Source organism: Martes martes (assembly GCF_963455335.1).
Source record: "Martes martes genome assembly, chromosome: 8".
NCBI lineage: Eukaryota > Metazoa > Chordata > Mammalia > Carnivora > Mustelidae > Martes > Martes martes.
In genome coordinates, this window is record NC_137895.1 from 123648205 (window position 1) to 123662354 (window position 14150).

The 14150-nt window shown below is 39.0% G+C and overlaps 1 protein-coding gene across 2 annotated transcripts in view; it reads right to left on the bottom strand.

Moving 5' to 3' along the window:
* Positions 1-7982: 7982 nt before the first annotated feature.
* Positions 7983-14150, bottom strand: part of NEBL (nebulette) — a 352919-nt gene continuing 346751 nt past the window's right edge. Inside the window, exons 27-28 of one of the 2 annotated variants that reach the window (XM_080810107.1) lie at positions 12149-12255; positions 7983-10273 (exon numbers count right to left, since the gene is read on the bottom strand). In XM_080810107.1, the coding sequence (XP_080666233.1) occupies positions 10097-10273; positions 12149-12255 (284 nt within the window). In that variant the 3' untranslated portion in view covers positions 7983-10096. The remainder of the gene's footprint in view (positions 10274-12148; positions 12256-14150) is intronic. The other variant, XM_080810108.1, reaches the window with a different exon arrangement.

Genomic DNA, 14150 nt, shown 5'->3' on the forward strand with positions numbered 1-14150 from the left:
AAACTACCATGTCAGGGTCTCAGTCATAATCGAGGGACTTCCATCAAAACCAGAAACCCCATTCCAAGTTCTGAAAATATTTCGGTGTCCTTCAAACATGGAACTTTTCAATGATACTAAGAGGCTCGCACAACATAATTACTGTTCTCATACCAGAAATGTTTTTTATTTGCCTGTTGTGGGAAAATAAAATCATCACTGGAGCCACACACATTCCCCCCCTCACCCCACCACTTTCCAGGACATGAATCACAGAAAATGGAAACATTTCTCTGGGCCTGTGCCTCCTGTTTCCAGTGGGAGAGAGGCTGCAGGCAGACAGGAGCCACATAGCCTGGCCTCCTGGAGCTCATTCCTAGACACAGCCAGAAGGAGCCTTGGCACGTGGGTCCAACAACTGTCCCATTGGCTTTTCAGGCACCTCTTCTCCCAATCCCACTAAATTAATGTAAACTTATGGGCATACAACTTGTGAACAAAAGAAACCGTGTGTCATTGCAATGTAAATATGACAATGTACTTGGCTCATCAGAACTTCTCTTTTTTTGGGGGGGTGCAGTGGGGAGGAAGCCATATAGACCAGAAATCACTCGGTGGCACTGTCTTGAAAGTCCAAACGTGAAAGATGTGATGAAGCCAGGGGGTGTTTGTGTGTATCAAAGGGCTTTCCCACAACAGGCATTTTATTAGGAATAGGTTAAGGGAACCACAGACATCCAAAATATTAGCAATCGTTCATATAACGGAGGCAAATGTCCTCAAGAAAAAGTGTGCAAATGCACCACCAGACTTCAAAGGACACAGATGTTTGACATTCTTGCTACAATTCCGTACACACAGCTATGACTTACCTCAGAGCCAGGACTTATTATAAGTAATTACCAGCAACTTTCTTGCATTGCCAGTGATTTTTCCCTGTGTTGCCTGGTTAATGTAGCAAATCTAACTCCTACCACATATTAGATGGAAATGACAACTCCCAAATCTATGAAATCTAAGACGGGAGAGAATAAACAGCATTTTAATCAATGTCTGTGGCAGACTGTATGAAAATAAACTCCAGTAAACAACATGCTTTCCAAAAATATTCAGGGAGGAGAAAAGGACACAGGAAAGGCTATGCAATAATCAATTATCCAAAAAGGCAGCAAAGTATTCCACAATCTGTAAAACTGTGTATATAATTAACTCTTTGCAATGGGCTGAATTTTTTTTTGATTGAGAAAAAAATCTTAATTAGAATAATAAGAGGGCAGTCCATACACATAAATCCATGCACGTGCATACTCTGAATTTTGTCCACAAAACATTTAACTTTATTAAGATTACAAAAACCTGCCATTGCTACTTAAATTAAAATTTGGCAGACCGAAGACTGCAGCATTTCTAGCACTGGCTGCTGGTGGTAAAATATTCCCGCATGTCTAATAGCAGACAGAGACTGCTATCCGTGCAGCTTCCAAGCCTAGGTTCTCACGTGGGCTCTTCAGGAAAGCCTTCTGCCCCCTCCTGGCAGGTGCACAACTCACCCCTACCCAGCTGCAAGAGCCCCAGGGCTCACTAGACTTCCCCTTGACAGTGTCTCCTATGCTGCAACTGGGCAGCATATACACAATTACATGCAAATGTACACAATTACATGCAAATGCACAATTATATGCAAATGTACACAATCATATGCAAGTGCATAAATGTACATCCTTAGCTGCTTCATGCTAATCTCTCTTACCAGTATGTAAGCTTGATGAGGAAAGTTCTGTGTTCTGTTCCTTGAATCCCATAAACAGTAAATAGATGCTGAACTCATAAACCACCTTCAACAAGAGCTATCACCAGAGTAAACTGAAAGAAGTAGATGTTTCTATTGGGCAAACGTGATAACCACTATACTATGAAAACCCACCTTGAATCGGGCATTTCTGAAAGTTCTGCAAAAACCAGTCCTCTTTCATCCCTGGAATACCAGTGCCAATGTCACTCTCAAAGGTGGCCCCAGACACTCCCTTCTTCTTTGCCAAATGTACAAATCAACAAGAACATTCCTCTGAACTGCCAGTCCCTTCTTTGTACCTACACACTGGCTGCAGTTAAATGCATTTGGTTGTCCACCGTGGTTACCCTTCATGGGGTCCAAGGAAACAACTTCTAACTAAAGGGATTTTCAGTAGGATATAGAGAGTATACTGTATCATAAAAGAAAACAGAGGAAAATTACATAAAACAAGCTGGGGAAAATTGAACTGTAATAATGTAATTGGCATCTCAATTACTTCTGCTATTTAGTGTTTCGTTGTGGGGGGAGGGGAGGACATGGTGCAAATCTTTCCAACATTCATGAAATTGGCTCCTTGTCAAGGTAAGAGGAGGTGGTCTCGCAGTGGCTCTAGGACTGAGCCTCGAGCATCTGATGTGGCATGTGGCCACCCACAGCAGCAAGGGTCGGGGCTCTTGAATGATGGGAGCCACTCATTAATAAGAATCGAGTTTCTTTCTTCCCGTCTCCTTATGGCTCTGCCATGTGCCATACGTCACTACTGACCATCAACTTTACTTTTCACTCCTTCTCCTCTAAATATCTGTCCCCCATTTTGTGGCTTTTCTTACTCATGATTCCTGCCTTCCCTAAGCCTAGGCTTACTCCTGACTTCCTTCTTTCTCCACATCCTTTAGCTTTGAATAATACAACCAGTTAGCCAACTCGCTCTACCTTTGGAACTCAGGCTCTTCAGAGAGATTTGGACAGAATCGGTCACCATCCCTGTCGGGCCAAGTTCTTGTGTAGCCCCCATCCAGGCCCCCCAGACAGCCCATCAGTCGGTCATCTAGACCCAGTCAGCTGGGATCACAGTGGTGAGATCACATAAGATTACAATAATTAAGTTACGCCAGCATGGTCCTGGAGAGCAACCCTCGGGAAAATGGCACTAAATGTGGCTAGCCCAGGTCAAGAACCAGAAACTAGTCCATTTAAAGAGTAATCTAATAACTAAATTTGAGATGCAGGAAAATTCCTTATTCTGTTGAGTGGAATAACAAGAGTTCTGATTTTTCGTTTCTCTACTATTCTCTTTCATGTTTTCTACTTTAAAAAGGAAAAAGAAAAAGAAAAGGCGGGTGCATGGGTGGCACAGTCGGATAAGTGACCAAGTCTTGGTTTCAGCTCAGGTGGTAATCTCAGGGTCATGAGATCGAGTCCCACCTCGGGCTCCAAGCTCAGTAGGAGGTCTGCTTGAGATTGTCTCTCTCTCCCTCTCTCCCTGCTCTCTCTCTCTCAAATAAGTAAATCTTTAAAATAAAATAAAATAAGTAGAAAGTAGCAAAGATCAAGTGCCATAGTAAAAACAAAATCAGTAACTGGGTCCTTTGTTCTAATGTTGACCTGGCACACTTTTAATCTATTTTCTCCTTCTGCTTTTTTTATAGCTTTGTTGCTCCCAAATACTAATATAATAGACCAAGCCATGAGAATTTTGCTTAGAACTGCAGAGAGTAGTTGAAGTTCACATTTGGCCCATATTCAGTTTTCTGCCACCACAAAACTCTTATTCAGTCCCCCTGTGTGGGAGAAGCAGGTTACATAAAGGAGGGAACAAAGCTTTCCTTTTATCTACTTTTTAATTTATTATGTCAGAGTATTTTTGTAAAAGGTTATTTTGGTAGGCTTCTGGTGGTCATGTGGGTCTCAGGGACTTATAAAACTGATGTCACAATGTTGAGGTTAATAAATTATAAGCATAATATATTCTAAATCCCAATTATTTTAGCTTATGGAAAAAAAATTCCTGCTAAGTTATTCATTACTCTGTGACTTGGATTCCAAGGAAGAAATTTATTATCATGGAGGGAAAAAAATCTTGGCGGGAGAAAAAGATAGCAAATTCTTCAAATAAATAAATAGGCCGTTTTGTAATTTGAAATATCATCAGTATATTTGATGAATATCACACAAATATTCATTTTACGCTTTTAGAATATGAAAAGCAGAAAATTTCAAGATCAGGAAGACATGTTTGTTCTGTGAGCAAGTGTTCTAAATGTGTTATCTGGGGCACCTGGATGGTTCAGTCAGTTAAGTGTCTGCTCATGTCATGATCCCAGGGTCCTGGGATCGAGTCACATGTAGGGCTCCCCACTCAGCACAAGGGAGAGGAGGGGAGTCTGTTTCTCCCTTTCCCTCTACCCCTCCCCCCTGGCTGTGTTCTCTCTCTCTCACATGCACACACACCCTCTCTCTATCAAATAAATAAATAAAATCTTTAAAAATTTTTTCTTAAATAAATGCATCATCCATACTGTTCATCAGTGTACAATTGGGAGGGTTTATGACCCTTCAAAGAAGAACTTGTACACAATAATATAGTAAGCCTAAGATCCTAGTCTCAATAGATTAATACTAGGGTAAAAATAGGGACTAACTTACTTTTTCCAACTATGGGAAAATTAGGGGAAAAAAGCAATTATGTTCTATGATAAATGAGCCATTCTTAGCTGAGAAATCAGAGCATCTCTCCTTTTCATGTACTCAATTTGCACATTTTCTATTCTTTGCTTCAAGCTGTTTCTTTCATCTTACTACTACAAGAAAATTAAAATTCTACTATTGGGAACATATGAGGGATTTAATCTTGAAAGAAGTGAACTACAATGCTGTATTATTGGAGTACTCTGATACACAATCAGAAAGATACTCAGCTTGAAAAAGCATAATATTGTTATCATTTAAAACTGAGTTTATTTGGGGGAGGAAGACACATTTGAGTGACTCACTAAGGGAAGGGCACCAAAGCCAGCCGGGACCTCCAATGTGATTTACTGTGCATTGTCATGATAAACCTTGTCCCCGGGGCACCGTCAATGACCCCAGCTCCAAGAAACCGAGGTGAGAACCAAGACATAGAACTATTTTGTTATATCCTGCATTTATTTAAGCAAACCGAATGTGTAGAGATAGGAAAATTAGAGCGTTATAACATTTTTACAAATACAGAAAGAAGACACGGAATAATAATATCCTGATGAAAGTGCATCCGAACACAGCTCGATCACAGGAGGACACTTGCAGTGACCACAATGAAGCCACAGCCGACACGTCCATCTCTCATTCTTGTTCTGACATCATTCAAGTAGATTTAATAGATAACTTGGCGATTCGCTTTTAAACAAATAATAATACTAATGATTATAGTAGCCTTGAAGGGATTGTGAGTGACTATACTATACATACATGATGCTAGGCTTAGTGTTTATTCCAATGCCGCTGTACATTATGCAGGGGGGGAAATAATGTCTTATTACACAATTACTGTGACATCCACTAAAATGTGAACTAGTTTGCATAGGTTAGTCCTTTGGGCAGCACGATGTTGCTCTAGTCCACCAAGGCTTAAAGATTCACAGTGTAGAGGAAAGAAAACATGAATTAAAGCATTTCTACTAAAATATATTTTAATAGCTGGTGTTAATTTGCATAACAAAAGCCAAATTATAGTAATAACATCATATCATTCTATAAGCCCCTTCATTTTAAAACCATGAAGTGTTTCCATTAAAACTGTATGTTCTCAAAGTTAGTACAGTCTTGCAAATTCGTCAACCACAATTCTACATTTTTGAAGCAGACAGAAGCCAAGCTGCGCAGTGACTCAATTTTGTATTCTTATCACAAGTCAAAGGCCAGTGTTTCCGCACCGTGCCCACAACACACTTGATGCCAATTGCCAATGCTCAGCCATTCATCGTATGGACACTGAAGAATGGGACTAGCATGCAGTTTTCTTTCTTTCTTCACAGTCAATCATTCTTAACAGCAACTGGATTACATAGAAGTAGACCCTATGCCAACTGGGTACCATGTGTCGAACGCAAAAAGCATATGGGATTCCATGAACATATGGAAGTAATATGGACATCCGGGAAGATATCTGCCCGGGGATCCTTCCAGGCCAGTGGATTCCAGTAGTCTAAGCATCATGAAATGATGGCCACAGAAACATCATACAGTATCTTGGTTTTTTGTTATTGTTTTTGATCATCAGTAGTTGACAGTCAGTTGCCTGGAAAAGACTCTAAGGGTCGTGGAATACTTCAGAAAGAGCCTTTCCTTTTAGCATTCTTAACTTACTTTACATAGCTTCTTACTTAACTAAAGCTTTCTCACCTCTGTGTCTCATTACCCAAAACACCCACGCTCTAGCCACTTTTAGATTATCAGAAGCAAATAGCTAAGGTCTAATAGAAATTTATGAAGTGAATTTCCTCTTGTGTAATGAATTCAGCCTCATAACATAATTCTTCTATCTTACAATAGGTATTTAAAGTCTCACACCTAAAGTTAATGTTTATGCATCCTGACTATATATAAATCCACCAAGAACTTTTCAGAAATAGATGGGAAAGGTCAGTATTTTCTAAAGTTCTACACCTTTAGAGGTAAAAATACAATCAGCTATCACCTTTCATATCTGTCAGGAGCATCACACTTCCCCACAACAAAAATACCAATCATGTATAATAAAATATTACTATAGAATAGACAAGAAGCTTGGTTGCTTGGTTCTCATTCCAAGACCATCATGGATAAACAAGGGTAATCAAAAAGGCACCTTTTTTTTAAAATATATCTCTATTATAATTTTGGTATAAACTATATCCACTTTATATAAGGATGCGTTATTAAAGGGTCATAACCCATTTTCTTTATCTTTTCATTAAAAACATTTCACTGGAGGTGAACACACCCAAGAAAGAGATGCACCTCTTGAACTTCACTGTTCTAGAAAAGTCTGTTTCCCCACCTCCCAGACTGTTGTCAAGCCCAACTGGGAGAGGACAAGGGAGGAAAGCCTGGGGTCAACTTGCCCAAATGGCATCTTCATCATCTCCAAGCGGTGAACCTAGTGACAAGAGAGGGGCTGGTCTAATCTCATCCACGTTCATACAAGGTGCCCGTAGAAATTGTGCTTGCAAATTCCTGTGTGGTCTCTGGAGGTGGGGAAGCCTGCGAAGAGGCAGGGATGGCGAGCGAGGGGATCTGACAACCAGGTAAGTATTTCAAACTGGGCTACGCTGTGGGTGTATAAACAGGAACAAGACGTGAAGAACTCGTTTTGTCGCCGGTTAGAAATGGGAAGCTTTCCTAGAGCACGAGAAGTAGTAAAAACGTTGACTACAAAAACGTACAACGAAAGTCATCTATTCTGCTGCTCTGCTTCTCTCAGGAGAGAGCTGATCCACATAGAGTTTTGTTTTCAGAACCTTGTAAGAACGTATCAACCTGCTCCATGTGCTTTTATCGGGCCTGAGAATGCATCATGTTCAGAGAGTCAGGTGCATGCTCTCTGTGCTTGGACATTTCACAGTCTTTAGCTTGATTTCTAAAAAATAGATTTTTTTTTTTTACACCCTTCTTTAGCAGTTAGTGTTATTTATGTATGAGATGCATGTCGCCAAATTGAGGGGAGGGGAGCCATGTGCAAAGTGGAAAAACTGTTCAAGAACATAGTTTTGAAAAATAATGCTGTAAAAACAGCGCTTTGGTATTATACATGTATGTTTCCAATATTTCTGCTGAGATGCTCAAGATCCTGACAAGCGTTAGTAACAGTGACAACAAATAAACTGTTCTCTGGTTAAATTCTGAGCAGACCTTAATTCCTAGAGGCTGGAAGGATAAACATCTCGCTACGCAAACATTATGTGAAGCTTAAAATTTTAGAGTTATTCCCCTAATAATTATTGACTTCTACATTCCATGAATCTGATTTTGAAATTAGAAGATGAGAAAGACAATGGAACAACCAACTGCTATTTTATGGGACTTTTCCCCATCAAAAGTATCGTTTCAAATCAGTTTCCTTTGAGCTTCCTATAAATGTGCTATTTCTCAAAAATTGTACCTGTCCTACATTTAGTTTGCAAATTTAATCAACAACTACTCTTTTTCCTAATCACAAAAAAGTGGTCTGAGTGAAACATAAATATTTGCTTAATGATACTATAAAATTGAGTAAGTTTATTGCCCCAGTTTTAATGCACAGAATTTTTTTTTTTTTTTGCAAGAAAGTTGCAAGTTCAGCTTGCCTTTGTTGGTTTGTGGACAAGACATCAAAACAGATAGGAGTTAATTTAATTATGTCCATTCCAATACCAGAAAATCAGTCCCGCTGGGTATGTAGGAATCTGTAAAACCCCCTCAAAAAACTCTCTAGTCTTCTATCTGAACTTCTCTCATCTCTTTTTGTGTGAGTTCCTATAGATGCAGCTTGAGTGTAATAAAGCTTATTTGTTCTTTGAGCCAGAGAAAATGAAACTCTAGATTTTCAAAAAGTAGGTGCTAACTTTCCACAAGCATAAACGAATTAGCATTTGTTTCTGGACTCCTAAACACTTCCGTAAAAGGTATTTTATCAGATATTTCCTTAATTTCTTTGCCTATGTTACATAAAGGAGATAGCCTCAAGATCGATACATTTTATCACATTTTTTTAACTTTGCTTTTGCCTCTTCATCACAACTCCGGAAGCAGGCCCTACATGAATGCTACCCCGCTGAGGTCCAAATACATCAGAAAAACAGAGTTGCTGATGGACGTTAATTTCTCCAGCCACCTTGACTGCGGACTACAGGCCAATCGTCACGACCGGCCAGCAAGGCTGCAGCTCTGCGGTAAACCCAGAAAGTGCCTGCAGGGTCTTGCATTTGAAATTCAAGATAGGACAACAATTTCGTTTTTAGTGAACAACCTGTTGGGCCTTGATCTAAAATCTCTGCTGGCATTTTCATCTCCCCTCCCCCACCCAATATGGGTTAGAAAGTAAAAACCAGAAGAAAGCAGAAAAGACGTCTTTCCATTAACTGGTTTCAGTGGCTGGACTTCCATTCCTGGATGTAAATACCATTTTCCGGAAACACACACACACACACACACACACACACACACACACACACACACACACACCTGATCCTCTCTCTGTGGAGTGGGTGACGTTTTGCTCACTGGTTGAGTCTCTCGTACACTATGTAGTCTTTGGCTCCTGTTTAGTTAGCTTTACTTTTAAATCGACAGCGGCATTATGTTAAAGAAAGCTGCTCAGTAAACACCTAAATCACTTATTTGCTAGAGTAGGCATCTATTTCCTAAAGGTGTAAATCCTTCGAAACTAGAGTGCAAGGCAGCAGGAGAATCTCAAGCAACTTTTCAAAAACATGTTTTTCTGATGAGCTGGCTACTAGACGGGAGGGCTGTTAGGTTATCAGCCGCACTTGTTGCTTTAATAACGGGGATGGGCAGTGCAGCTGCCTATGTTACAGAAGCTTGAACCTACGTGACATGCAACAGGGTCAAAGCCCTTAGGGAAATAATAGAGATGACCTTCAACTTTGCCCTTTGCAGAGTAGCTGTGACGTTATTTGGTCCTGACATTCTGTGGAGTCAAGCATAGACTTGGGCCCACAGAATGTATATGAAGAGTAGGATACGCCTTGGTACAAATGAGAAACAAAGAGACCCAAGTCAGCCTAGGGAACAAGGAAATGTCTTTGTTTGGGAGAAGTTTCTAGGTCCCAAAGGCCACCAGTCAATATAATTTTAACCAAACTGCCGTTCTGCCACTCCTGACGTTTATTACATTAGGCAATTTTCACTTGAATTGGAAATTCCCTAATGACTCAAAAGCTAAATGGTTTTTAAATTATTGGCTGTGTTACTGAATTACAAGAATTGGCTTCTGGTGATTCCAAAGTGACAGCTAATAAGTTTCATAGACTTGTTACGTGTAAGGGACAATCAACATCTCTATTAAAGTCTACAAAAATACATTTCCCAGAAGTGTTCAATAGCCAATCAAAGGAAACCATTAACCCAATTAGCAGCACCGGGCCTCCAGACCTTAAGGTTTCGTGTACAGGAATTACTGAAAATGCTGCTGTTCTGAGCCCAGAAGTCAGTCCTTTTTCCTGGTACCTATGTGTCTCATTGTCAAAGTAAAGATAGATTATTGTAAAATAACTGCCAAGTTGTCTTAAAAGTATCTTCTATCTTTTAAAAAGATTGGGTTTAGTATACATTAGAATAAAGCTCAAAGACAAGGAGAGATAATTAATTAACAAACTCAATGTAATTGGCTGGGAGCATCCCTGTTTTCCCAGTTCTCTGCACTGTGCCATACATCCAGCCGTCGTCGATGGGCTGCACGTTGACGATGTAGTCGCCGTCCCTGAAGGAGACCTCATCTTCGTCCTGGGCACTGTAATCATACATGGCTCGGTAGGTCCTCTGAGAAAGCAAAGAGAGGATCACGTGATGGAGACCAAATAGTTATGGCCACAAATGCCAATCATGACAGACCATGACAGACCAATGAAGTAACTATGAGGAATGTTCCCAAGTGTATTTCTTTCTGGAGATCTCCAAACCAGAGCCTAGCATTGACCTCACTTGCATGCATCTCACTCAACTTTACCAGGCTAGCAAAAAGGGTAATGTTTGGGGGCCCAGAATGGTGATCAAGGAAGCCTCTAGATACAATAACTAGCCCATGAAAAAGTAAGCTTTGAAGCAGTAAGGCAACTTCTCCCAGCTTCAGTTAACCCTTTAGATTATGTAGATTCTCCCCTATTCCACATTCTTCAGAGAACAAAAACTGCCCTAGGGACAGACAGAGCCAAGTCACCACCAAGTCCCTGTCATGGGCCCCTGGTAGAGGAAATGAATTTTTCTTAATTAGGAACAAAGAATTTTTGCTTTCTCTTAAAAATACATGTATATAAAAGAAAATACATAATATACTCATTTTGTAGGTTTTGGAATCACAATGATAGACATTTAGTATCTAAATGTTCTGAATACTGAGGGACACATAACTGAATCCTTGTTATAATGAGGAAATTATTTACTTCCTAACTTCGAACTATGTTGAAGCTTTGTAGCTGTGGTAATCAAAACACTCTGAGAGTAACATAAAAACATAGGCCTATGAGACAGAACAGAGACCCCAGCAATAAACCCATGTATGTATGGTCAATTAATTTATGACAAAGGAGCCAAGAACACATAGTGGGGAAAGGACAGTCTCTTCAATAAATGGTGCTGACAAAAGTGGAAAAAAGGGGAACTTTTTTTCAGAAGAGTGAAATTGGACAACTATCTTATCTGTACACAAAAATTAACCCAAAATAAATTAAAGACTTGAATGTAAGACCTAAAAAAATCAAACTCCTAGGGAAAAAAAAAAACAACAACAACATAAGCGGTAAGCTCCCTGACATTGGTCTTAGAAATGATTATTTGGATTTGACACCAAAAGCAAAAATAATCATGTGCAACCACATCAAACTGAAAAGTTTCTGTGCGGCAAAGGCAACCACCAACAAAATGAACCTACCAAATGGGAGAATATATCAGCACATGACGTGTCCGACAAGGGGTTCATAGCCGGAATATACGTTGAGTTTTACCATACTTGTTTTCATTAAAGACCAAGAATTTAGTTAATATTAGCATCAGACAGTCTCAAAATTAAGTGAATCCATGGGCTGAAGAAACTGGCAGATGCAAGAACTTTAGAGCAGTTAAGAACTGACACCTACTTAGAAGGATCATCTCTTTCTCCGTGCTCAGGCTAAGGCTTCTGTGTGAGACAGAGGTTTGGAGAAACAATTTCAGCATGTAATGCCCATCGGGCAAGATAACCTAGAGCACTGCTTCCAAACTACACATTCAATGAATGAATCTGTAAGCCCTTCAAGATTTCCAGTAGAAGGATTTAAAGACTTACGTTGGCCATGTCATTTGGGGGTTAGCAGTCATTTTGATCACTGTCAAAATTGACTGGTTAATGTGACCAGATATTTGTACTTTTAGACCTGAAGGAAGATCACAGTTGGCTAAAACCAATCATGAAGTAACACCTAGGATATCGTTCTGAGAGAGTCTTTGTATGTTTTGCTCTTTACACATGTTCACGGCATGCCTTCCTTTCTCAGTGGTTTACCTCTGTAAGACTTCTGCTTTCTTCAAAGGAGTACAGAGCAAAATGTTGACATTCATCCCTTATGTGAAAATAGACACTATTCAATGCAAGTCTGTTCCACGTGTATTTCTATTTTGGAGATAAAATGGGAAGAGGAGACACTTCAAATTGATACTTACTAGATTTGGTGAGTGCTGCATTGACCTCATGGATGAGAGGCTGGTCTGGTGCATGTACCCATAGCCTTGGGAATGGCTCTGCTGGTAGGCTCCAGGAAGAACAGGTGCTGTACATGAACACACACACATACAAAGATTCCTCAAAGCGAGCCTCAAAATATCCCTCCCGAGCCCTCAAGAGACCTCATGCTCTGCTACACTCTTCTGAAAGAAAATGCCGTGTTCAGTGCCATGTGAAATTTGGATAGTGATGTTATAAGTGATCTCTAGATTAGTATAAATTTCAGCAATTAAGGACGTATACAGGAAATCAGTTTAACATGCAGTTAAATATATTAGAAATAGTTGTCATTCTCTACTGCAGAGGCTCTGTTCAAACAGCACAAGTACAAAACAAGAATTTACCATCACCTTTTAACAAAATCAGCTTTTTACTGAGCTATGTAATCCTAGACATTTTCCAAGATACAAATAAGAAATTTTTAAAAAATTACATTAGATCGTCAAACCAAGAACAGACTATAAATGTTTTCACAGAATACTCATATAACAGATGCACTCAATATTTCAAATGGCTAAATATTACCTTTACAAAAATGGTAAATATAGCATATAGTTAGCAACTTACGTTTGTTGAGCAATTAATAATTAGTCTATACCCCAAAAGAAAACTTTATTTAGAATATATAAATTCTCCATTTTATCTTGGCTGTAAGTCAAAACTAAGTTATCTAAATATGTTACAAAAGCCTAAAAAACCAAACCATGTAAAGAATTTCATAAACATCCTTCTACATCAAAAGAAAAGAAAAGAAAGTAGTACCAAAATAGCATTCACTCATTTTGTGCTACTCTCACCACTAAATATGACAATCAAAAGACACAGTTTCTGTTTTGAAGAATACCCAATTTTAGAGAAACCAACACAGAAACTAGATAAAAATCCCACAAAATCAGTAGATGTATGCTTGGGTGTGTGTTTCTCTCTAAATAAATGTAAGTACTTATAAACAGGAGTAAGGAGCTGGCTATGAATGAGAGGATTTTAGTAGCACACTCTTCATTGGGTTTTGAATATTCACATGAGACATTAGTAAAACTTGTATGATATAATTACCATAAAAATCCACAATAGGTTGCCAGTGTTGTTCAATCAGGTTGAGCATTAATTAATCTAGGTTGATTTATTTAGGAGAGTTTTTATAATAAAAGAATAAAGCAGATATAATTCTGGGGTACTATGAGTAATTAATATTTGATAACTGGTATGTTCATTCTAATGATATATGAGAGCAACAAACTTTAAAGAAGTTTAATCATCAGAAAATTACAAATCATAAATGTGTTCTCCAGATGATAATGGTATTAGGTTGAATAGGAATTTTTTAAAAGTTCTTGAATTAATTTATATTGCAATGCTGTTAGAAATCATGTTTATCTAAAGTCTAGATGTGGCATCAAAGAGAAAGCACTGAGATCTTTACTTGGACTATGGTACGTTCTAAAGTTATTATAAGTGTTAAATATAAAATACTTCAGAAAACAGCACTTTTTAACATTATCAACTCCATTTAAATATTTAATGCCAAGAGATGTCAGGAATATTGTCAAAATTCACTCATGAAGCAAAAATAATGAAATCCCTAAAAATATCTAAGCCTACTTAATTAGTTGAGGAACAGAGCCATTTCTGTGTGTTGGAAGCATGACCATTCATTTCTTCCCTCCTTCAATTCTTAGCAAATATTGACTGAGTGAGTTAATGTGTGCACAGGGCTTACTACACTTCCCGTCCCTTAGTAAGCCTCCATAAATCTTAGCAACTATCACTGTCCATTATGTTCAAGGCATGCCAGGCATCAAAGGAAAGGGGTGACGGAAACAATTGCCCTTCTGGAGCAGTAATGGCCCCGGACATCAGTCCCTTTCCCAGCTGAAGAAATGGCTCTGAATACTCAGTTAAATATGTAAGTTGCTTTTAGTAAGTTAAATATGTAAGTCA